Raw genomic sequence first — 25,533 nt, forward strand, 5'->3', positions numbered from 1 at the left:
ATGTATATTAGAAAATACCTTGTTAGCTTTTTAAATTTTGAACAGTTATAAAAAGTTGCTATTTATTATAGTTCATGTGCAGGTTTTGTATGGGTATAAAACTTCCTATTTAGGTAGATTCCAAGGATTAACATGGTAAAAATAAATTTTGCTAATCACTTTTACTTAATGGCAAAGTTGTACTGGTGTCCTATAATGAGTGAAAATTCCTCTTTCTTCACACCATTTCTGATAGGGCTAGTGTTACAGGTTTGGGGCATTTGGTGTGTAATGGGATTCTTCTTTAATAACCCAATTGCAATAAAGTATGATGCTGAGTGAGTTTTCTTTCCCTTTTCTTTTTGCAGATTTACCTACTGCCCATCTCTGGCAAGACTCCTCTTCATTCTTTTGATCTGATTTTGTGTCGCCTGCTTTCTTACCAGTTTGTAGACATTGTTTGTATAGTTTGGATACCAGAATTGTATTAGGTATTTTATAAAGGCTTTCTTCCCAGTATCCTTTCTCCTCACATCTTCCTAAGAATGTCTTTTACATAAGAAAAGTTGTTAATTTTAATGAAGTCTTAGATGTCAATTTTATCTTTTATAAGTCATGCTTTTGAGATTTTATCTTTTAAAAAGTCAGCATTAAATTGTAGGTCACCTAGATACTTTCCAACATTATTTTCCAGGCACCACACCACTCTGTGTTTTATGTTGCAAAATGCCATTTATCTTAACTTAATTTTTGTGACAGTTATAAGGTATGTATTAGATACATAGTTCTAAACGTGGGTTTCAGGTTTTGCTGTAGCACTATTTGTTGAGAAATGTATTTTTTTCCCACTGAGTTACCTTTGGTTTCTGTCAAAAAAAAGCAACCATTTTTTTCTAAGTCTAATTCTGGGACTTTCATCTTCTTCTATTGATGCATTGATGTACTATTTTGTGATACATCTGGATTATTGTGAATTTATATTACAGAAAGTATTGAAGTTAGGTATTGTCTGTTTTTTGACTTTGTTCTTTCCCTCAGTGACTACATTGGCTATCTTGGGTCTACTGTTTTCTCACTCATCAAGTTATTGCCACATTTATGTCCTTTTGTGTGCCTGGAGATTTGGTGTGGGAGAATGAGTTATTCTCTTTTGGTTAGGCTCTGCTAGTCAAGAACAAACCACAGACCTAGGGCCATCATAAAAGCTCTGCATCTGCCATACTCCAAGACCTCAGACTCCACCAGATCGCTACATCATCACATTACAGACCTTTCAGCCATGAGATTCCATCTGCTCCTCCACACTCTCCTCTTCCTTTTGGCCCTCTTACCTCCAGGTAAGTTGATGGCTAATTATAGAGGGGAAGGTCTTCAGTTTAAAAGTCTCTCTGGTAGGTCAGAAATTAATTAATTTCACAGGTTCAGAAAACAATATCAACAGCTCCACTAAGATTATGTCAGAGTAAACTAGACATCCATTGCCATTAACCCAAATGCCAAATGCGATCACATTGTACTATATCCTTTCTTTGTGTCTCCAGGTTCCTTACAAGGCATGGGGAGTTCTCTGTAGATGCCTAAATCTTCTAGGACACTGGCAGGAACATCCATGATGACATCTACTCTGTCAGAAGAGAAGGATGGAATCTCATCAGGGAGACGGTCACAAAGACCTAGAAATTTGATGGAGGTGGGGGGTTGGGGAGTGGGGGAGACAAACCTACCAAGTGATTATTTCCAAACAAGTGAAAAGTCTGAGAGTCCCTGTTGGCCAATAGGAAGTTATCGAGGGAGCTTATTGGCTTTGTAAAATGGGTCAAAATATAAACCAACAACTCCCTAAGTAATACGCTTTGTGAAAGTTGTTATCCATGAAAAATGCTTTGCAAAATAGACCATGGGATGAGAAGGGGACAACTACAGACTAATAATAAGCAAAGACACAACGTTGCAATGGCTTAGTGTGGAATGGGTTCATGTGCAATAATTGAAAACGTAAGGATGGATGTAAAGAATGGCAAACAACTTCAAAAATTTAGTAGGCTGAACATGCATTAGAGGGATGTTAGAAGAGATATCACGATAAATCCAAAGAATAAATCAGAAAGGAGCTAACAAATACAAGAAAGGAACCAAAAGATCAACAAGACAGAAAAGGTGTTTATTGAAAGAATAGCATACTTCATAGTAATCTGGTAATATGGATCGAGAAAAGATTAGAACATACTTAAAATAGCTATTTCACAATAAGTGTTTCCAACACTCAAAGAAAAGCTGGAAGATTTATTATAAATGTGTGTAATATATCCACCTCCTCTTGTGAATTTGGGGATCTTTCTGCTGCAGTTCATTATATCAGTGATTTTACATTAATCATATTCCTACTGGTTTATCACCATTAAGATACAAATACTTGAATGTTTATCTGGTCTTAAAAACAAAACTGTCTTTGCTTTTCCTGTTCCATTTTGTGGAAAAACGCCTTAAAATCATGATCTGTACTCTTGCTCTTGAAATCATCTCCTTTCATTCTCTTAAATCTATCCCCATCAAACATTCCCCCTAAGCCTCCCACTCTGCTATTGAAATTGCTTTTGTCTTTACCCACTCATTTAAAAAAAAAAAAAAAAGCTTCCTCTTCCTCCCCACAGAAGGCATTAATAATCACCTTGCTGTTGGCCCAACCGGCCATTTATCATTGTTAACAGACTTTTCCAAAGTCAGCCCCTTCCCTCTTTATAATATTCAACCGAATATTCCAGAAGGGAAGCTTCACTTGATTCTCAGTCTACCTCATGAATGGCTCCTCCTCAGTTTCTGTCGCTGCTTCCTCATCTTTTCCGGTGATTCTTCCTGGAGGGGAGCCCCAGGGCTCAGTGCCTGGTCCTCTCCTCTAGTCCACAGCCATTCACTTGTTAAAGGACTTAGCTAGTCTCCCTTGGACTTTTCTTTAGAACTTGGAATGAACTTTAGTCTTGGAATGAACGATCCAATGGCACTCTCTATTTAGATGTTTGATTTCAAAATTAATATGTCTAAAATAGAACTCATATTTTTTTTCATATTCCTCTATGAGTGGTTTCTGCCACTGGAGTGCTGTGGCCACCATGCCAGGGGGGGCCTCTTGGATCTCCACTTATCATCAGGGATTCTCTGTTGCTGTACCTCAAAGGGACTCTGTTGGAGTTCCTGTCTCTCAGGCTATTTCGGGTACCAGGTGCCTCATACCCACAGTGTGTCCTGTCTTCTGCTCTCATCAAATCTTACCAGTCTGTCTATGTGCCTGTTTGTAACTAAAGAGAGAGGAACTTTTTCTCTCAGCCCCCATGTTCCCTTTACAGGGGTGGAGGTTGTGATCTGTGACTCCAAGTAAGGTCTTAATAGTCTCCCATTAAGACCTCAAATTGGAATAGCCCCTGCACGCCCACCACATGGAGTTGCCCTATGTATCTTATAAACAGTGGTTCTCAACCTTCCTAATGCTGCAACCCTTTAATACAGTTCTTCATGTTGTAGTGACTCCCCCCAGCCACAAAATTAGTTTTGTAGCAAGGTGGTTGTAGCACATGTCTTTAATCCCAGCACTTGGGAGGCAGAGGCAGGCAGATCTCTGTGAGTTTGAGGCCAGCCTGGTCTACAGAGCCAGTTCCAGGACAGTCAAGGCTGTTACATAGAGAAACCCTGTATTGGAAAAAAAAAAAAAAAGCCAAACAAAAACAAAACAACAACAAAAAACACATCGCCCTCTACCTTCAGATGTTCGTTTGAAATCTAGGACTCTCTTCTCATTCCTGCCAACGGGAGCTGCTTCTTTCTCCTGCCAATCAACCACACATGAAAACATCTGCCAGTCTCTTCCCTTTAGCTGGACAAACCTCAGTTAGTTTCCACTAAGTCCTCAGCTCCTGCAGTGAGCTCTAAACCCCAGGATCTATTTTAAAAGCACTGTCCAACTTGTGCTCTTTCTTAGGAAGAGAACAATTGCTTTTGTAACTTTTTATATCCCAAACTGAGTAGCATTTATTTCTGCTCTTTCTGGATCTACAAATGTTGGAGAACACTTGTTAATATAATCAATTTAGTGGTATTAACACAGAATTTGAACTCAGCTCTGAAAACGGTCTACATTACATTGTTTCCTCCATGATCATTCTTTAGTGTTTTCTTTCTTGCATATGACTTGGTAAAGCATTTCAATTTTATTAAAAGATGTATTTATTTTTATTTTATATGTCTGAGGGTTTGCCTGAATTTGTCGGAACACCACATGCATGCAGTACCCATGGAGGCCAGAGGAGGACATTGAATCCTCTGGAACTGGAGTTACAGATGGCTATGAGCTACCATGTGGGTGCTGGGAACCTAATCCAGGTCTTTGGGAGGAGCAGTCAATGCTTTTAATGTTGACCTACCTTTTTAGGCCCCTACTTAATTTTTTTCTTGGAAGGTGGAACTCCTGAGAACCCAATTCTACAACAATAGATAGATACTTTTTTGACATTTCTTTTACGAGCACACTTATATTTACCTTCATTTTTGCTGGGCCCGTGTTATAAATTATGTCTCAGAGTATTTGCTACCTTATATTTCTTTTTTCATGTTTATAATTAATTGGCATTTATAGAGTATCTCCTAAAGTTCTGCCTTGATTGACTGGGGTTGTGTTTCTACATGACTTCTTATTGAAACCCCCTGGAAATGTTGACCCTCTTATGCTTTCCTTTTGTGATTTGCCATAGTTATATCAGTCTCTGGTTTCAGTGCTGCTGTCTGGGTAAATAATTTAAATATGTCTCTTTTTTCACAAATTCTCCTGTCACCATTATATAATCTGTCATTAACATTTTGTTTGCTTTTTCAACATTTTCTGTCTATAGTTTATATTCTTCATGCTTGCCTATTCTTTCTCTCATCTATAGTATTTTCATGTTTTTTCTATGCCACCCCTGACACACGACAGGCACAGAAAACTGGTAGTCTATGACTAAGATACACTTAACCTCTGAAGTAGATGGTTCAGGACAAAACATGGAGAGAAAAAGCAACTCCTGCTTCCTTCCAAGTCGAACAAAACATGAAGAAAGACCAGAATTTCAGCTTGGAGCAGTGATTCCATGAAGATGGAGAGCAGGAGATACTGGCTTCCATCCCACTCTCACACACGTGATACTTATAACAATTGTTTAACCAAAGTATCCTGTGAGGGCCCCAGGGCCATTTAAGGATGCCCAGGAGCACAGTGGAGAAAAAAGGAAAGGAAAATCTTATTATTCACACAGAACGGGTTTCTGTGAGATTGGCACCCAAAGACTGCAAGAGATGGCCATGAGCGAAAATGAAAAGCAGACATCACCATTATTAGCGACACTCGTGGTCCTCAAGCAGCCTGCTCTGCAAAGGACACTGGTATCTTCTGCCATTGGGGTAACCGGTAACCAATTCTCCCAGGGATATGGAAACAGAGAGATGATGCTCACCTTAGCCACCTCTACAAAGAAGTAGGCACCATTGTTTCACTCCAAGACTGGAGCTACCAACTCTCCTACCAGGATCATGTCTTTGATCATCAGTGTTGCAAACATTCCAACTGGGCCCAATACCAGAACCCAGCTCTTTTTCTTATTACCTATACTCACTCACTCCTCAAATACTGAGCCATTCATATATTGAGCTTCTTCACAAGCAGAGTTCATGAACTAACAGCTCTCTGCACATGCCTGTGTGTAGTCAGAAGTTTTCCTGTGCCCCGCCTGGTCCTGCAGCCACTCAGACCCAAGTAAACACACAGAGGCTTATATTAATTATGAACTGGATGGCCTATGGCTCAAGCTTCTTGCTAGCTAGCTCTTATATCTTAAATTAACCCATTTCTATTAATCTATGTTTTGCAACATGTTCCATGGCCTTACTGATCTGTTGGCATGTTGTTCCTTGGGTGGCAGTCTGGCATCTCTCTCCTCTCTTTTCTTCTTCCTGTCTATCTGCCTATATTTCCTGTCTGCCTCTAAGCTACCTTGCCATAGGCCAATATAGCTTTATTAATCAACCAATCAGAGCAACACATATTCACATCATACAGAAAGACATCCCACAGCACCTCTGCACCAGTTACTAAATCAGTCACCATAGTGAACTCACTCATGCACCAGATTTTAAAGCCACTGTGGTGAGTGTCAAATGTACACCAGTGGTCAAAGTCTACCTGAAATGTAAAATTTATAGTCACTGCTATAAGGAGTTAACTTTCTCCCAGTGTATATCGGTACCACAGACACCAGCTCCAACACACAGACAGCCCCACCCAATGGAAACAGTGATTCCACAATATGGACTAATAATATACAACCTCATGCTGTATAGCATTATATGTATATATCAATTAAAAATAATAAAATAGGAATATTAGCTTAGCATAGACTAGCACCACAACTGACTACCTTACACTGTTTTCCTATGAAACCTCGATTCTGCCCTCTCAAAAGGGAGAGAGGGAAAGAAGGCAAGAAAAAGTGAGAACAGTAAACGTTGAGACAACTGCCATAAGTGTCATGAAGGGAGATCAAGATCAGGTCAGGCAACCACACATTAGAGGTGTGAATCTTCACCCTTACCGTGGTCCACAAGCCTGGTACAAGCTTAATCCTGTGTTTAATCTCACCTGACTTATTCTGATCTGCTCCATCCATCCAAGTCTTAGTCTGGGTCTTAGACAGTTCTCGCTGTCCTGTGTGTTCTTTGTACTTTGACTGGGATAATTGCTTATTGTTTTCATGACCTCAGAAAGTGGTCTATGTCCATCTTACCAATTCTATCCCCCAGGCTATATCTGATTCATTACTGTATTATTTTGTCTGAAACATTTGCCACGTTTTGAATTACCTCATTACTCCATGGTTTGTTTGTTTGTTTTTGTTTTTTGTATGGTTAGATTTCCCAATCAATTGTAACCACTGTATAAATAAGGGACTCTTTATGTCATTTGTACTGTTCTATTATTATAAAGAAAAGTGTTTGGTGAGTGAATAGCAAGAATGTGTTGACATTTTATATAAAGGAGTAAAGCCATGAAGACATCAGTATACTTAGGGCATCTATTTTGTCTCTGTCCTCATTTCAGTCTGATATTTAACAAAGTAACGTCTGAAGCTTTATCTAGACTTTCCACATATTTGTAAGGAAATCAAGGAGAAAGCTGTGGATAAGTGAGCTGTTAGGAGAAGGGAGAGAGGGTCAATGTGGAGGAGCTGCAAAGGGGATCTTTGATCTGGCTTCCTTTCCTCACAGAAAGAGGTACTCAGCCCAGAATTATGATGTCCTCCCATGCAAGGTCATTGATGCTTTGGCATTTACACACTGGGCTAACTGCTTCCCTGGTTTCTTCTCTGCAGTTAGAAGTGGCTTTGGTGCTTCCGAGAGACACTGTCTCTATCTGGAGGGCATTTGCAGACGAGACGTTTGCAAAGTCATAGAAGATGAAATCGGTGCTTGCCGAAGAAAATGGAAATGCTGCAGGATGTGGTGGGTTCTCGTACCAATCCCGACACCAGTTATCTTTTCAGACTACCAAGAACCCCTCAAGAGCAAGATCAAATAAAGCCATGGTGAACACCACGCAGAGAGGCTTGTGCCCCCAAAGCAATAGAATCTTCACACTGAATGCTTCCAGCTCTTTAACCAGATTCTAGTCAGCTTGCCAATAAAACTAAATATAGGTTTCAAATATGCTCGGATATCCTTTCTTTATGACATTTCCAAATTTAAGCAAAATATTTAAATATGAGAACCTCCCTTTGAGCTGGAGAAATGGTTACTCTCCTGGAGAACCTGTGTTCAGTTTCCTAGCACCCACAGGTTGGCTCATAACCATCTCTAACTCCAGTTCCAGGGGATCCAACACTCTCTTCTGACTTCACAGGTACCAGACATACACAAGTTACACATACATAAATACATGCAGGCTAAATACAAATAACCATAAAATAAAACTAAGAACAATTTTTAAAATCCTATTTCCAGGCTGGGCAGTTGTGGCACACGTCTTTAATCCCAGCACTCAGGAGGCAGAGGCAGGCAGATCTCTGTGAATTTGAGGCCAGCCTGATCTACAGAGGGAGATCCAGGATACCTGGGACTATGCTGAAAAACCTTATCTGGAAAAACCAATACTTTTTTTTTAAATTAAAAATGTTTTTCCAACTATAATCGAAACTCAATAGATTAACAACTGGCAACAATGAAGATAGAAGTCATCGTTAAATCTGCACAAATGGAACAAATAAATTAAAAAACAGGACATGGAGGGTTTCCAGATCATATCAGAGTGGAGAGAAGAGATCACTAGGGAGAGGGGAGAGGACTGGCGTAAGGCCAGGAGAAAATGATTTGGCATAATACATGAAGACGTCAAGTGTATGAAATGAATCAGAAACATGGGAAAGTAGAAAGGAAAACGGAGAGGATGGAGAGAGGAGAAGGAAGGAGAGAGAGGGAGAGAGACAGAGACAGAGACAGAGAGAGACATAGAGAGACAGAGACAGAGAGAGAGAGAGAGGCTGAAAATGAATGGAAGAGGCTAAAAAAACCTTCCAGCTTCATTAATCAATAGAAATAGAAATTTTAAATTAATCAATAGAAAAATAAAATTTTTATTGATTAATTTAAATTTTTTAACCCATTTTTTGTTTTAAATTTAAAAATTTTAAATTTTTACTTTTTAAATCCTTCAAAAGTAGAAGTTCAAAGCTAACAGTTTGACGTTTTGCTCCTCTGAACACACGGCGTGGTCATTTACAGATTATGTACGCCTTACACTTACCCAGACAAACAATATTCCCACCCAAGAACTAACACTTTACTGTAAATCTGGTAAAGTGCTGTAGGCACAGGCTGTCGGTGCCCCTTCCTGATACAGCCTCCTCCCTCTGACTGTGTCTCTCCACAGGTCTCATTTACCTTAGCTGAATGTAGCAATACCTCCCCTCTGGCTCAGGCCTCAACGCAGAAGTGGATTTGTAAAGGATTGTCTCCGACTATTAATTCATTGATTGATTGATTGATTGATTGATTTTTATGTGTGGGGGTTATTGTCTGTGTGTATGTCCATGCATCATGTGTGTCCAGTGCCTGCAGAGGTCAGAAGAGGTAGTTGATCCCCTGGAACTGGAGTTACAGAAAGTTGTGAGGGGCAGTGTGGGTGCTGAGAATCAGATCTGGGTCCTTTTTCTTTTACATTTATGTTATGTGTTTTTAACATCACGTATCTTGATCCCATTCATTCCTTGTCCCTTCGCATCTGCTCTCTGCCACTGCACATCAATCCCCCCCCCCCAATAAAAAAAATTCAAGTGAAAAAAGGGAAGAGAATAAAATGAGAAAATTTTTAAAAGGGAAGGAATTAAAACTTTCGTTATGGAAGCTGCAGTGTGACCCAACAAGTCACTCCATATACCCCTTTGACCACACATCTCTACCTGCAAGCGTTCATTGCAAAGAGTCATTGGTCTGGTTCGAGGCCCCCTGGTCAACATTACGTGTTCGATGCTGGGACCACACTAGGACTCTTCCTGGACATCCAGCTGCCGCCCTGTGTTGTGGAGATCCTGTAACTTCGGGTCTGCGAGTCATAACCCTGGGCCTGGGCATCTGTAGGGTTGGTCTGCCAGATGGGAAATGGGGACAGTTTTCCCATGGTCACAGTTTCAGGACTGGCTCACCTGCACCTGCGCTAACTGTGTTGGCTCTCTCGTGTGGTCAGTACGCTTAATCTCAGAGCTGTCTCTCTAGCTGCCGCCTCACGGCCAGCATCTTCAAACACCCTTCCTCTTTCCTCTCCTACACCTACACTTTTCCCCACTTCTGCTTCATAGCATCAGAGTGCCTGTGCCCTGCTATTCCAAGACAGACATTCTTTAAAGTAAAACTCGAATCCTCTTGTTTTTCTTCACATTATTTCTAACAGGTAAACTTTTCACTCATTGTAATTCATGTCTCAGAAATATACCTATCTAAAGAAAACCATGGGAAAACATCTATGAGGCCAGGATCAGTTTGCATTCACTGCAAAATCTAAGACTGGCAGTGTCAAGTAGTGGAATTTATTTGGTCAAAAGAATTGCATTTCAAGTACAATGAATCAAAAAAATCCCTATAATGTGTTCCACACAGCAAATTCAAGAGAAAATTTTTACAGGAAATATTTATCAAACCTGGATTTGGCAAATGCATCACTGGCTGAATCGAAATCCTCAATCAAAAGCTCGTGGGCAGTAAATCTACCCTGCTCAAAGCCGATGAACTCCAGCAGAGGGCGCTGCAGACTGCTCCCAAGAATCCTGGAGCTTTCTAGGGTTTAACTTTTATCAAGACCCTGAATAGTTTCTTCTACATTCAAATCTGTCATTCTTGGGGCTCAGCGGGGAGCAGGCAAGTCCACAGCAGACGAATGGAGACCACCTGAAGGGTGAGACAGTCTGTCCTGCCTGATGGGCGAATCCATTCCTGATCCAAGGGTCTCCCCTCTGTTTCTCTGGGTGTCAGCTAGAGGAATGAGAGCTAGTGAACAGCCAGGCCCCCTGCCCTTGTTCTTAGTCTCCCTCCCTTACCCCACCCTCCAGCCCGCAGCAGACAGGAGCCTGGAGGAATGGCAACAAGGGTAATTCTCCTTGTCAGGACCGCTCTTCCCCCGGTGCCCTCTGTGTCTGCACTGGTGAATCTGCGTTGGCTGGCAGAGCGGTTTCAGTGCGATTCAGCACAGGCTTCGAGCTGCTGTGTTCCTGGAGGGCTTTCCAGCGGTCCGGGGAGATTTCTTCGGTTGCTGTATTCTCCCGGTGTCCCTGTGGCTCTGCAGTTTCCATGTGAGAGCCTCCGTTGATCTTTCTCTGCTGGGTTTTCTCAACCTGATATTCAGGGGCCAAGAGCCTTATTTACTCTGCCTACCGGCGCAGTGACACTGTCCTTTTTGAGATCAGTCTGCTGGATGTCGAAGAGCACACAGGCAGCCTCCCTCAGGACAGAAGTCACATCACACCTTGCCACCTTAGAATCATCCGTCTTATACCACCGGCCATTGCCAGCTTTGACAAAACGGAAGTAACGTCCTCTGAGACAAGTCACACCGACATGGACCATCACAGCGTAGAGGGTATACACCAATGGTCTTCTATTCGGTTCTGACATGAATGGCTGCAGGTCAAGGTACTCAAGGTACCCCACTCCCCCGACACTTTGTCACCCGTGAAGTCTAAGAAGCCTTTCAACATCAACAGGAGGCACGTTGCACAGACAGGGTCTTGGAAGCGACATCATTTTCCTGACAACTGTCTCAAAGACAGGCATTTTCTGCACACAGCTCTTCAGCCTGCGCTAAAGTCTCCAAGGCTTCGTTCACACTCGGAGCCGTTTTGATATCCAAGCGGAGATTTAGGAAGGAGTCGAAGGTGCTTGAAGGCAGAGAAGACCTCTGGGATCTGAGATCTCTAGGAGCCTCCAAATGTTTCGCGGACCAGTGTGCTGCCCTTAGAGGCCCGGTCCCCAGTGCTTGCTCCCTCGAGGCAGGAGGTGCGCATGGCATTCAAGCTGAATATCAGAAACACCCGAGCATCCTTCTTGTGAAGGAAGGCAGGCAACTTGAGTGAGTGCCGGATGACATCCCTGGAGTGGAGGAGACTCTGGTCACACGAGTGTCCATACCACACACCATGCAGCCTCCCTGATGTCAGTAGATCTGAGAGTGCTCCTGGGACTGCAAGTAGTTAGCAAGAGATGCTATGTGTCCTATAATATCAAACTTTCAGCCAAGATCTAATTCTTCTTGTAAAAATAAATGAACACATCCATCTCAGTATATAAATTTGCTTTGTCATTAATAAATGGTAATATATTATATATGTATGTACATAAAGAATTGCTTTTAAATAAATTTCTTTTTTAAAATGTTCTGGTTGGGTTTTGTCAACTTCACACAATCTAGAATCATTGTGGAAGAAGAATGTCAATTGAGAGATCGAGGCCATCGCATTTCCTGTGCGGTTTGTTAAATATTGATTGATATGGGAGGGCCAAGGCCACTGAGGGCCATGTCATAGTGTACTGGGAAGATGATCCTGTGTGGCATTAAAATGGTGAGCAAGTCCAGGCTAGCCAGCCAGCAAACAGTGTTCCTCCACGGCCTCTGCTTCAGTTTCTATGCCCAGGTTCCTCTTTATGAGAGTCTGTAACCTGTGAGCGGGGATGATAGACTCTTTCCTCCCTGGCAAAGTTGCTTTTAGTCATGATCTTTATCACAACCACAGAAAGTTATACTAGGACAGAAATTGGTACCAGAGAGTAAATTAATGCCATGGCAGACCTGACCAAGTTGTCATGGGAGGATCGTGAAGGATTTTAGAACTCTGCGCTTGAAAAGCTGCTATGTGTTCAGAGCTTAATGAGCTCTTGTGGGAATTTGTAAGATTAAAGCTGGGAGCAGAGCAGACGATGGAGGCCTGGCTGTGAAGTTTCAGAGGGAGATTCGAGAGGCCCTTAAAGACTCTACTGGGGCCTCTCATGTGATATTTTGAATTAAGGATCTGTCTTCTGGTCACTGAGGCTGAAGAGTCAGCTGTGATTAAGAGCCCAGCATCATAAGAGTGAAATCTTCTGGGAGTTAATTCCTCACAGTCGGCATGCAGAAGTCATGGTCCAAAGTGGGCCAAGGTTGTCTCTGGCTGGCATCTGAAATTAGTAACATGTGAGAGTTCCCCAGGTGGTACTGATTTTGAAGGCATGAAGGGGTCATGGAGATCAGCTAAGGCTTGGCACTGTGAGAGGCCATTAGTGAAAGTGCAGCCTCAGTTGGAAGCCCAGGATTGCAGGGAACATAGAGAAAAATTGAGACTTAGTGCCACCTGGCCGGGTCAGAGTCCCTGAAGAGAGCGCAGGAGAAGTTACTGGTTAAGGCCGCAGGGAAAACCCCAGCATTTTGGAGATGCCAGTACCATTGAAGAGCCACAAAGAACAGCGGCAGCTGTGGTATGGGGATGCCCTAAGCCTATGCGATGAGTTATATGTGCTGTGGATGGGAGAGCCAGAGAGGTGGAGCTGTCCAAGACCTCTGGCTCCCAGAGGACGATGCATGGATTCCGGAAGTGGGCCATTGAGCTACAGTAATTAGTATTGTAGGAGTTCTGTTTTGCTTTGCTTTGATTGTAGCTGTGCCTTGGTTCTTCCATCTTGGCATAAGAAGTGTGTAATTTATTTCTTATTTCATAGGAGCCCACAGTTAAGAGACTTTGAATTTTTAGAGACATTTTGGATTCTTTAAAGAGACTGGATTTTTAAAGCATTTCAATTTTTAAAGACAGTGGTGACTCTTCAAAGTTGGATTTTTAAAAAAAAATTTTTATTAAAAGATTTTCTATTCATTTTATGTATCAACCACAGATTTCCTTGTCCTCCCTTCTCCTACCTCCCAGCCTTCCCCCCTAAGGCATCCCCCATTCCCACCCCCTCCAAGGCAAGGTCTCCCCTGGGGAGTCAGCAGAGCCTGGTACATTCAGTGGGGGCAGGTCCAAGACCCTCCTCCCTGCACCCAAGGCTGTGCAAAGTGTCTCATCATAGGCACTAGGCTCCAAAAAGCTGGCTCATGCACTAGGGACAGGTCCCGGCTCCACTGGGGGCCTCCTAAACAGTTCAAGCTAAACAACTGTCTCACTTATCCAGAGGGCCTAGTCCAGTACCATGGGGGCTCCTCAGCTATTTGGTCCACAGTTCATGTGTTTCCGCTAGTTTGGCTAGTTGTCTCTGTACTTTTTCCAGTCATGGTCTCGATATCTCTTGCTCATAGAATCCCTCCTCTCTCTCATTGATTGAACTCCTGGAGCTCTGCCTGGGACCCAGCCGTGAATCTCTGCATTTGCTTCCATCAGTCACTAGATGAGAGTTCTATCATGACAGTTAGGGTGTTCGGCCATCTGATCACCAGAGAAGGTCAGCTCAGGCACCCTCTTGACCATTGCCAGTAGTCTATGGTGGAGTCATCATTGTGGATTCTGGGGACCTTCCCAGCACTCTGCTTCTTCCTATTCCCATGGTGTCTTCATTTATCATGGTATCTCTTTCCTTGTTCTCCCACTCTGTTCCTGATCCAGCTAGAACCTCCTGCTCCCCTAAGCTCTCCCCACCCCACCCCGACCCTTGTCCTCCCTGGAATGGTTTTACATTGTGGATATTGGCATTAACATGAAACCCTGAGGATAGACAAGAGAGGAAAGGTTGATGTGATGGTGATGGACTGGGTATGTTAAGTTGACAAGGGGGTTGTCCTGGTTGGTTTTTAACACAAGGAAACGTCAGCTGGGGAAATAAACCTCAATAGAGAGAATGCCTTCACCAGACTGATGACATTGTGATCAGGACTGATGGGGGAGGACCCAGTTCACACTGGGAAGTGCCACCCCTGGGAAGGTGGTACTGAGTGGTATGGGGAGGCAGGCTGAGCAAGCCATGGGGAGCAAGCCAGTTGGCAGCACACCTCCACGGTCTCTGCTTCAGCTCTTGCCTTGAGATCCTGCCTTGACTTCCCTCCATGATGGACTACTAGCTGTAAAGTGAGACAGACCTTTTCATCCCCAAGTCACATTTGTTTATGGTATTTAACAGAGCAACAGAAAGCAAACTAGGCCAAAAATGAATACTTATTTTTGTGTGTGGCACATGCACAGATGTGTACATGTTCATGCATGTGCACATGTATATGCAGGTAGACATGCACATGGAGGTTGATATGTACATGTTCATGCATGTGCACATGTATATGCAGGTAGACATGCACATGGAGGTTGATATTAGGTGTCTACCTTATAAAATACATTTCTTTATGACTTATTATCAATACATGTGTGACTTGCATACCTACTTTTTTATACCTCTGAAGCCATGTACAGATTTCTAATGTGAAAAGGGTCATGAGTGGGCAAGTTTAAGAAGCCATGCCCTAGGTGACGGCTTCTCTTCATGAGGCCTGCAGAGATCAGATTCCCCCAGCCCTATCCCGTTCTCTCCTCTGCCTCTTCTCCCACACTATCATGTGTCCTGGGGCCTCTGCCCAGCCCAGATTTCTTCTCTGAACTTCAAGTCTAGATCTCAAATACCCCAAACTCAGCATGGCCAACACTGGCCTTCGTCACCCCTCTGAGACCTGCTCCTTAACTCGCCCCGTGGTGGGAGCTGGCCTGACCCTTGTGTGCACTGCTCACTCATCCCTGATAGTCCCCGTCCTGGCCTCACCCACTCCATCCGCAGTGCCTTCCAGACACCTCTGAAACTTGCCTTCAATCTTCAGCTCCGATGCTGCCACTCTGGTCTCAAGACCTTGGCCGCTGTGTGCTCTTGGAGGACTCTCTTCCCACTGACTCTCACCAAAGGCTTCTTTAACAAAGCTGGCAGAGGGACCTCAGATGAACACATCTGCGTGACTGCTTCAGTTGGCCTCCGCTTGTGTCATGCAAGTTGATAGTGTTTGCTGGCACTGACCCTGGAACTTCCGGTTTGCTCACTAACCGGCACTCTCTGGGTGAACCCCCCCCCCCCCCGCCCCACACTCCTTCCTCTTTCTGGCCTTCCATCTGCTTATCCTTGCCTCTCTCCTATGACTTGGCCGAACCGTCCCTTCACGGTTGCACGAGCCACCCTGCCCCACCCCACGTCTTCCTAGCAGCCTGCACTATTTCAGCTTGGCCATGCCTCCCGTGGAGGTGGGGGTTGTCTGCTGCTGCCTGGTGCGCACTGGGCAGCAAGGAGCCCTTTTGCTGGCCCTTGAGAAGTATTTGTGAAATGAATGGAACTGGATAAGGGAGTGTTGGAGCTGAGGGTAAGATGGAAGGACCCCAATTCTTCCTTGACCACGCCAACCCTATGGCCAGAACCCCAGTGACAAGCTGGTATCTCTGGATAGACTTTCTAGGGAGGCTCCACCCCACTGGCTTTGAAATCCCCTGAGTATAATTTGTAAGGTTAGCACGTGGGTGCCCGGGCTCACCAGATGGTGTCAGCCTGTGCAGCAGCCTCTGTCTGTCTTTCAACACCAGGATCTGCCCAGGAACAGAACAACAGTGTTCCCTGGTACACAGTACAAGGGGCAGAGAATTCAACCCATTGGCCAATAACCAAATTGATCTTTAAAAGTTAAGCTAAATTTTTAAATTTTTACTTAAACAATTTTAATTTTAATACACATGCGCGCGCACACACACAGGAGAGAGAGAGAGAGAGAGAGAGAGAGAGAGAGAGAGAGAGAGACAGAAAATACAAGTACATGCATGGAGATCAGAGGACAATGTTTTGGAGTTTGTCCTCTTCTTCTCTTGTGAGATATGGGGATCAAACTCAGGTCCTCAGGCTTAGGAAGCCTCTTCACGTGCTGAGCCATCTTGCCAGCCCCAATTTTAGTTTTAAGTCAAGATGGCTTTAACGGTTTTATTTTTTGGTTTTTTTAAATTGGTTTATTTTATTGGTGTTTTGCTTGCATGTATATCTATGTGAGTGTGGGATCTCCTGGAACTAGAGTTACAGACAGTTGTGAGCCACCCTATGGGTGCCGGGAATTGAACACGGGTCCTCTGAAAGAGCAGCTAGTGCTTTTAACTGCTGAGTCATCTCTCCAGCCCTAAAGGTTTGTTTTTTTTTAAATCAAAAATTTCAAACCAATTTATTTATTTGTTTATTAGTTAATTTATTTGTGTGTGCCTGTTGTGTGGAAGGCCAGAGGACAACTTTTGGGAGTCATTCACTCCTTCCACTTTGTGGGCCCCAGGGATGAAACTCAGGTCCCTAGGCAAGTGTTTTTATCCCCGGAGTCATCTCACTGTCTTTTTAAATGCATGCTCTTCATTTTTCTATACTGGGAATTGAACTCAAGGTTTTGTGAGAGTTAGAAAGGTGATTTCTACCCCTGAGCTACATCCCAGGTTCCTGTAGGTCCCATTTCCCATCTTAAGGGAAATGTCAGTCAGTTTTCCTATGCTATATTTAAGAACTGTCAGGTCTTAATTATGGTTGCTATTGCTGTGATGAAACACCATGACCAAAGCAGGTTGAGGAGGAAAGGATTTATTTGACTTACACTTCCACATCACTGTTCATCATCAAACAAAGTCAGGACAGGAACTCAAGCAGGGCAGGAACCTGGAGGCAGGAGCTGATGCAGAGGCCATGGAGGAGTGCTGCTTACTGGCTTCTTCAGCCTGCTTTCTTATAGAACCCAGGACCACCAGCCCAGGGATGGCACCACCCACAATGAGCTAGGCCCTCCCCCATCAATCACTAATTAAGAAAACATCCTACAGCAGGATCTTACAGAGGAGGCATTTTCTCAGTTGAGGTTCCTTCCTTTCAGATGACTCTAGCTTGTGTCAAGTTGACACAAAATTAGCCAGTACCAAGTGCAATTTGTACTTCTCATCAGACAGTTGCCTTTAATGCTGTTACAGTTGATCACATCTGAGACATTGCATAGTTTAAGCATCTTTAGGATCTTCTATTTTAGTGATACTTTAAGAACATGGCATCTCTCTGTTACCATTCCCAGAGCATGGTTTTATATCCTTTCTTAATTAGTTTATTGAGAGAGATTTGCTCCAAGTCATGTACCCATGTAATAAAAATCCTTGCTGTTGTATTTAGAAGACTGTGTCCAACATAAATTCCACTCCCAAATCTCCTCATAATGAGCCTCCATTGAGATAATGAGTTTCTTGGGAGGACTTGTATACATTATAAATACTGATGAGTATTTTTATAATATACACAATGCTGATGAACTATTTTCCCTGTTACTAGGAGCGAGAGGAATCTTGGGCAGATTTTCCAATAGCCAACAGTACCTTCCCCACCCCAGGCCTGCCTCCCCTGGGAGTCTAAGCCCTCATCATTGCTCCATCCCCCACCCCATCAAATTCTTGACTGTCCCCAATATTGGATAAAAGTCTTAGTGGAAAGAAGCTCCTGGATTGGATCATGCTGACCTATGATGACTGAAACCACTCATTATTATGCTGGCCCACGTCTTTCCAGAGAAATGTTCTTTTTTTTTTCTCTTGAGACAGGGTTTCTCTGTGTAATAGTCTTGGATGTCCTGGAACTTGCTTTGTAGACCTGACTGGCTTTGAACTCACAGAGATCCACCTGCACCTCTGCCTCCTGAGTGCTGGATTAAAGCCATGTGCCACCACACCAGGCTCCCCAGTGAAAGATTCTTATTTTGAAAGTTAGTTGACTATCCCAGGAAGACCTCTGGATTTCCTATAACTTGTGAGTGTCCTAGAGATTGTTTATGAAGAACAGAAACCTACTCAAGGATGCTATCAGCATGAGGTAAGCAGGTAGCCTTGGAGGATACAGAGGCAGAGCTGGGCCAGGCCAGCAGAGAAGGGCTGTCACTGGGGTCAACTCTGCCCGTGACTGCTGTCCATTGACTCTTATCAGCTGCTCAACTTTCCTTCCATGCACAGGGCCAAATGCAGCTGTTGGTGTGCCCATCCAACGGTCTCATTTCTACCCTTAGGGGAGGGTTTCATTGGCACAGTTCAGATCAGGTGGCATCCTGGGCTCACTCCATTCTGCCTGTGGTGGACAAGGCTACATGGGACAGACACAGTCCCTGGTCCAGAGTAAAGACTCAGGTGTGTGTCTGTTGCTATAAAATGGATCTGGGGAGAAGATTGGGAATGTCTTCAGAAATGGGGCTGAAGAGTTCCCTTGCTTAACTAATCAGGGAACTCAGCATGTTGAAGGACCCTGGGGAAAGGAGAGCGGACACTGACTCCTATGTCAATGGCTGGCCCGTGGGTGCACCTCACGAACTGGGCAGGGAGCAGTTGGCACCATGCTTTCTCTCTAAGGGAATAAAATCCCTTCTCACAGCATCGGCTCGGACTCATCTGGTGACTGACTCAAGAAAAAGGAGACTTCCCGTCTGTTGTCCACTCTGTGGGAACTTGGATAAGTGATAGAACCTCTTTGAGATGCTATATGAGGACTGTTAGGTGGACACACATGTCCGTGGTATGTATTATAATCTTCTGTTGTGCTGCCATTTGCTGGTGTGCAAAGTCTCTGAGGACACACGGGAAGAACCTCCGAAGGTGGAGGCTCTGAAGTCACGTGAAGTAGCCGGAAGCTGCTCCCTGTCTTCAGGGCGGTCCTGCTGCAGACAATGGGAGCCACCTAAATCTGCCTTTCGGTAGGCAAAGGCAGAGAGAATCATGCCATCTCAGGCTGCCATGCAGTTTCATGACAGCGCCCACCCTGGGTTCCTTCCCTGGCACCAAAATCACAACACTAATAATTCAAAAGAGAAGCATGCCACCATGGCTCTAAAGGGTGGGAAGGGCCCTTGTGGACTTTGGATTAAATTTTTTTAATTCAAAAAGTATTTTTGAAGATGGGATTTCCCTATGTGTCCCAGGCTGTCCTGGAACCCACAGCACACGGGCTTCCGCTTCCTGAGTACTGAGATTATGAGCCAATAACGGCTGGTCTGCATTTTGGGGAAAGAGGGACTTTAAAAGCTCCAGAAGGCCTGTTGCCAGCAGCAACGCCGTTTCTAGATCGCCCTCGTGGAATGTCCTTCGGGAAGAACAACCCAACCAATCCTCCTTCCGGCCTCTGTAAGCATCTGAACTAAGACAGGCATGTTTCCACAGAGGAGGCAGCGAACAACTTGGGAACACCCACCCCCAAGAAGGGAGGGGAGGGACTGTGAACTCAAACTAGCTTTGCCTGCTCTCATAAATAGGGGTGCCCAGCAGGGCGAGCCAGCCTTTCCACAGGCTTCATTTCCTTTCTTTTAAGGTGTCCTTCATGGCGTTCCCTCACAGCAGGCAGAAAAGGCAGCGCAAGTCCCTTCTTATTCTCCCACACGTAGCCACAGAGGAAGCAACCAGTAGCAAACACGAAAATGCTTGCAAAGCAGCCATCAGAGACCAAGGCTGAAAACCCCTAAGTATGAAGAAGGCAGGTGCCTCCCAAACTCACCTGGACCTAGGCAGGTAAGCACTGGGTCTCGACCCCTTTGGGGGTTGAACGACCCTTTCACAGGGGCCACCTAAGATCATCGGAAAACACAGACATTAACATTACAGTTCATAACAGTAGCAAATTACAGTTATGGGGTAGTCACGAAAATAATGTTATGGTTAGGGGTCCCCACGACATGAGAAACTGTATTAAAGGGTTGCAGCATTTGGAAGGTTGAGAACCACCGGTTTAGGTGGAGGGCATACCTCCAATGACAGATGAGAAAACAGCAATGCAAGGACAACTGACTGGCCCAGTGAATTCTCCAGGCATTGTAGGACATGTAGCATGTCTTCATTTCAGCAACCATGTGGTATTCTGGCTGGCTATGAGTTCTCCTCCATAAGTAACTTAGGCCAAAGTGCTTGCTGTGTGAGGGGCTGAAGGTGTAGCTTGGTAGCGGGGCACTTGCCTAGCATGCATTCAGCCCCGGCTTCAATCCACAGCACTGGAAAAAAGAAAAAAAAGCAGCGTCAGTTGCCTATAGTGACTCTGTTTCCAGGTCCCAGAGCCAGGTCTCAAATCAGGCCCTGCCCCACCTCCAGCACTGAGCTGGGTACAGATGTGGTAACAGGAGGCACATGAAGCTGTGGCGGGGGAGGGGTTTGATGAAGACATCCCATTCAGGTCTGGGAACTCCAAAGTCTCTCACTCTCTGCACATTGTCCATTTGTAGGTCTCTGAGTTAGCTGCCATCTTCTACAGCAAGAAGAAGCTCCTCTGATGAGGGCTGGAAGATGCACTGACCTGTGCAGAATGGCATTAGCTCATTTATCACTGTGTTCCTCTAGCAGAAGAAGAGTATTAGGTTTTCTCCTAGGGTCATGACTTACCTAGTCTCAGGGATTGGGGCCACATTAGCAGTGTCAGATGTGAGTTCTACCTCAAGGAGTGAGCCTACTCAGAAAGTGGATGGAGATTCCATAACGTCTGCGCCGCGATTGCACAAGTATATCTTGTAGGCAGGTGGCTGTTGTGGGTCAGAGTTGGTAGTTGGGTGATGTTGATTACCTTTCTCCTGTAGTAACGTGTAGAGAAATTTACAGCATCCCCACTAGTCAGTGGGGATGAAGCCGCTGGTGGGGCACCCGCTTGACTTTGACATGTTCAATGACGTTAAGTATGTGTTGTCTTCCACAGAAGGATCCTGCCACTAACTGCCACCAGATTGTGGAGAGTAACCAATAACCTTGGCAATGGCCTATGGTGTTTGTGGGTGTGAATATATATGATACAGTGATAGGATGAATATGAACATATATTTATATTCATTGTATATTCAATGAATATTCATATTCATATAAGATGTTGAATTCCTGTTCATAGAATATATATTCAATTAACATTCATACTCATAGAATGTTACATTCATATTCATATTCAATATTTGATGAATATGAATAAATATTAATTTTATCAGTACATTCATTCATCAGTTCTGTTCCTCTAGAGAGTCCTGACTACTGCAGGAAGCATCTATTCAAGACCTTTAGTGGTGTTTTCCTCCCCACATCCCTCCTTTAACCTGCCCCATCCTTCTCCTCTATTAATCCTCCTATTCTAGTTCCCCTTTATCTTTTATAACACTATCCTCTATTTCCCTTCCCTTGGAAGATCCTCCACCCCCTCCAACCCCTTACTAGGTACCTAACCTCTGTGGTTAATTGGATAAGCTTAAAAGGAAGCATCCATATATAAGAGAAACCACACACTATTTGTCTTTTGAGTATGGGTTACTTCACTCGTGATGATTCTGTTTTTACATAATATCATCATGTAAACATACACCATGTTCATTATCCATTCATCAGTTGATACACATCTAGATTGTTTCAAATTCCTATGATGAATACAGCAGCAACCAACACGGATAAGCAAGTGTGTCTGTAGTAAGCTGTAGAGTCCTTGGAGCGTATGCCCAGGAGTGGTAGAGCTGGATCTGGTGGGAGATTGACTCTCAGCTTTCTGAGGACCCTCCATAGCAGCTGTGCGAGTTTGCACGCGCACCAGCAATGAATAATTGTTCTTACCCTGCGTCCTCGCCAGCATGACCTGGCTATCATTTGTTTTATTGATCCTGGCCATTCTGACTGGGATAAAATAAAGTCTCAAAGTAGTTTTAATTTGCCTTTCTCGGATGGCTAAGGATGTTGAACATTTTTTAAAAAGGGTTTCTCAGCCATTTGTATTTAATCTTTGGAGAACTCTATTTTTAGTTGCGTATCCCCCTTTTTTTGGTTTTTGGAGACAGGGTTTCTCCATGTAGTTTTGGCTCCTGTCCTGGATCTCATTCTGTAGACCAGGCTGGCCTCAAAATCATAGAGATCCCCCTGGCTCTGCCTCCCGAGTGCTGGGATTAAAGGCGTGTGCCACCACCGCTCAGCGTGTATCCCATTTTTAATTGGCTTATTTGTTTTCTTAATGTTCAGGTTTTTAATTTTTTTTAGTTCCTTATATATTCTAAATAATAATTCTCTATCAGACATATAACTGGCAGCGTTTGTCCCGTTCCATTTGTCCATTTCAATGACGGTTTCCTTTGCTATACAGTATTTCAGCTTTATGAGGTCTCATTTATTAATTGTTGGTTTTAATGTGTTCATTTCATTCATTCTGCTGTATTTTAATTGTTGTTTATTTCCATTTCATTGATTTTGACCCTAGATTTTATTATTTTGGGTATTATTTCTTCTTGTTTTTCTAGAATTTCCAGGTATGCCATTAAGTTATCAATATGAGATCTCTCCAATTTTTTTTTTTTTATGTAGTGCTATGAACTTGCCTCTTAGGCTGGCCTTCACAATGTCCCATCAGTTTGAAAATGTTGTTTTTTCATTTTAATTCAACTCTAAAAAAGTTTTAAATTTCCTTCTTGATTCCTGACCGAATTTTCATCCAGTGGGGAGTTGCTCGGCTTCCGTGGGTTTGTCCACTCTGCTGTTTCTACTGCTGATGTCCAGCTTTTCTCAAGGGTGGTCAGAGAGGACACCGGCATTATTTCAACTTTCTTCTCTGAGGCTTGTTTGTGTCCTAACGTGTGCTCAGCTTTGGGTGTTTGTGTGGAATGTCCTGCAGTTGTCTGTTAGGTTCCTTTGATTCATGACATTAACTCCAGCACTTCTTTGTTTAGGTTTTGTCTGTGTGCTGGTGAGAATGATGTGCTGATATCACCGACAGCACTGTGGTAGGGTCAACATGGGATTTTAGCTGTAGTAGTGTTTCTTTTATGAACACGGGTGCTCTCATGTTCGGTACATAAAGGTTAAGAATTGTAATGTCCTCTTGGTGGATTTTTCCTTTGATGAGTATGTAGTATCCTTCTCTGTCTCTTCTGATTACTTTTGGTTTGAAGTTTTTTTTAGTCAGATATTGAAATAGCTATGCCTGCCCGCTTTGTGGGTCCAGTTGCTTGGAATATCTTTTCCCATTTTTTTCCCCTGATGCGATGTCTGACCTTGATGGTGAAGTTTATTTCTTAGAGAGCAAAAAGATGGGTCCTGTTTTATAATCTAACCTGTTAGTTTGTGTCTCTTTATTGAGAAATGGAGAGCATTTGATTCTGATATTTTATTTTGTGGTACTCTTTTGATGTACTGTTCTGGGATTGTTTATCCCTTGTGTTCTCTTGGATGCAGTTAACCTTTTCTGCAGACTGAAACTTTTCTTCTACTGCCTTCTGAAGAGCTGAATTGAGGGACAGAAATTGTGCAGTTTGTTTTTATTGTGGGATGTTTTTATCTGTCGATTGTGACTCATGGCTTTGCGAGGTATAGTAGTCGGGGCTGGCATTTTTGCTCTCTCAGAGATGTAGAACATATATCCAGGCCCTTCTGACTTTCAGACTCCGTTGAAAAGTCAGGGTTTTTTTTTTTTTTTTTTTTTAATGGGCCTGCCTTCATATGCTATTGGCCTTTTACCCTTGCAGGTCTTCTAATCCTTTCTCTGTTCTGTAACTTTAGTGTTTTGATTATTTTGTGCTGTGGGGATATTTTTCTGGTTCTGTCTAGTTGGTGTCATGCATGCTTCTGTATCTTGGTAGACACAGCCTTCTTCAGATTGAGGAAATTTTCTTCTGTAATTTTGTTTAAAAATATTTGCAGTACAGCTGATTGTGGTGACTCACACCAGTAGGATTTGTTGAAGGAAGCAGAGGCAGGAGGATCAGGAGTTCGAGGCCAGCTTGGGCTACATATTTTTAAAAGATTGCTGTGCCTCTGACCTTGGTTTCTTCTATACCTATTATTTGTAGGTTTGGTCTTTTCATAATGTCCCAGATTTCCTGGATGTTTTGTGCCCGGAATGTTTTAGATTTAGCATTGTCTTTAACGGAGCTAGCTATCCATCCACTTCTACCTTTTCTTTGAGACCTGACATTCTCTCTTCCGTGCCTTTCAATCTGTTGGTGAGACGTACTTCTGTGGCCTTTGTTCGACACACTGAACTTTTCATTTCTAGTTACATTTAAGTTTGGCTTTTCTTTAGGGATTCTAGTTCTTTGTTAAGTTCTACTTTCACACCTTAAATTGTTTTCATTATTTCTTTCAACTCTTTGTTTTTATGGTCTCTGTTAAAGCATTTATTCATATCCTCTTTGAGGTCCTTGAACATACTCATAATTGATACTTTGAAATCCTTATCTCATGCTTCAGCTAAATTGCTTTTTCTCAGGACCTATCACAATGTGGTTGCTACCTTCTGGAAGAAGCATCTTGTCTTGGCTTTTCATGTATGTTTTGCCCTGGGATCTAGGCATCTGGAGTTATGATATTTGAAGTTATGATGTTTTTGGCATAGATATCTGTTGTCTTCTTTGTTGGGTAGGTGTTCTGTTCCTTGGTTGCTGTTAACCACTCTGGGTCCTATCCTAGTGTGGCCGTGGGGTCCCTGATAGGGAGTGTTTCTGTGGGTGACCAGTTGTCACAAAGGACTGGAGTTGGGATAGAAGGAAAGCCTGGAAGGGGTGACAGGAAAGAACTAGGGGGACCCTGGGTCTGGATCAAGAGGCAGAGTCCCTAGGGAAAGGAGGAGAGCTGGACATAGGGGCTTCTGTGGGCAGGCTACAGCAGGACCGAGAGAATGAGTGGAGGGGCCAGAATGGAGGTCAAGAAGGGCAGTAATGGTTGCCTCCCAGAGTCCAGCCTAGAGTGGCCACTGGTGTCCCTTGCAGAGAGTGTGACCACTGGAGTCCCTTGTAGAGAGTGTGGCCACCGGAGTCCCTTGTAGAGAGTGTGACCACTGGAGTCCCTTGTAGAGAGTGTGACCACTGGAGTCCCTTGTAGAGAGTGTGGCTACTGGTGTCCCTTGTAGGGAGTGTGGCCACTGGAGTCCTTTGTAGAGAGTGGTTCTGCAGGTCAGTCAGTATCACAAGTGAATGAAGATGGGCTAGATGGGCTGAGAGCTACAGTGAGAAAGAACTTGGGGGACCCTATGTTCACTAAAACTGAACACTTAGACAAACCTTGATTGGATATATGTTTTTTTATTATTTAAGCCAGTCTTTGT

The 25,533-nt window shown here is 43.6% G+C and overlaps 1 protein-coding gene across 1 annotated transcript; it reads left to right on the plus strand.

Moving 5' to 3' along the window:
* Window positions 1-1,182: 1,182 nt before the first annotated feature.
* On the plus strand, window positions 1,183-7,701 carry LOC114703340 (beta-defensin 109-like). The gene is made up of 2 exons (XM_028884125.2): window positions 1,183-1,316; window positions 7,368-7,701. The coding sequence occupies exons 1-2, from the start codon at window positions 1,259-1,261 to the stop codon at window positions 7,571-7,573; spliced, it is 264 nt and encodes an 87-aa protein (XP_028739958.1). The 5' UTR covers window positions 1,183-1,258; the 3' UTR covers window positions 7,574-7,701.
* Window positions 7,702-25,533: the final 17,832 nt, after the last annotated feature.

The sequence above is a fragment of the Peromyscus leucopus genome, chromosome 9 (genome assembly GCF_004664715.2).
Source record: "Peromyscus leucopus breed LL Stock chromosome 9, UCI_PerLeu_2.1, whole genome shotgun sequence".
In the NCBI taxonomy this organism is placed as follows: domain Eukaryota; kingdom Metazoa; phylum Chordata; class Mammalia; order Rodentia; family Cricetidae; genus Peromyscus; species Peromyscus leucopus.

Bases quoted from the DNA above. Each gene is read 5' to 3' on its own strand.
- LOC114703340 (XM_028884125.2), top strand. From the start codon at position 1,259: ATGAGATTCCATCTGCTCCTCCACACTCTCCTCTTCCTTTTGGCCCTC. The intron at 1,317-7,367 runs GTAAGTTGATGG...TCTTCTCTGCAG, and splicing joins TTTGGCCCTCTTACCTCCAG to TTAGAAGTGGCTTTGGTGCT.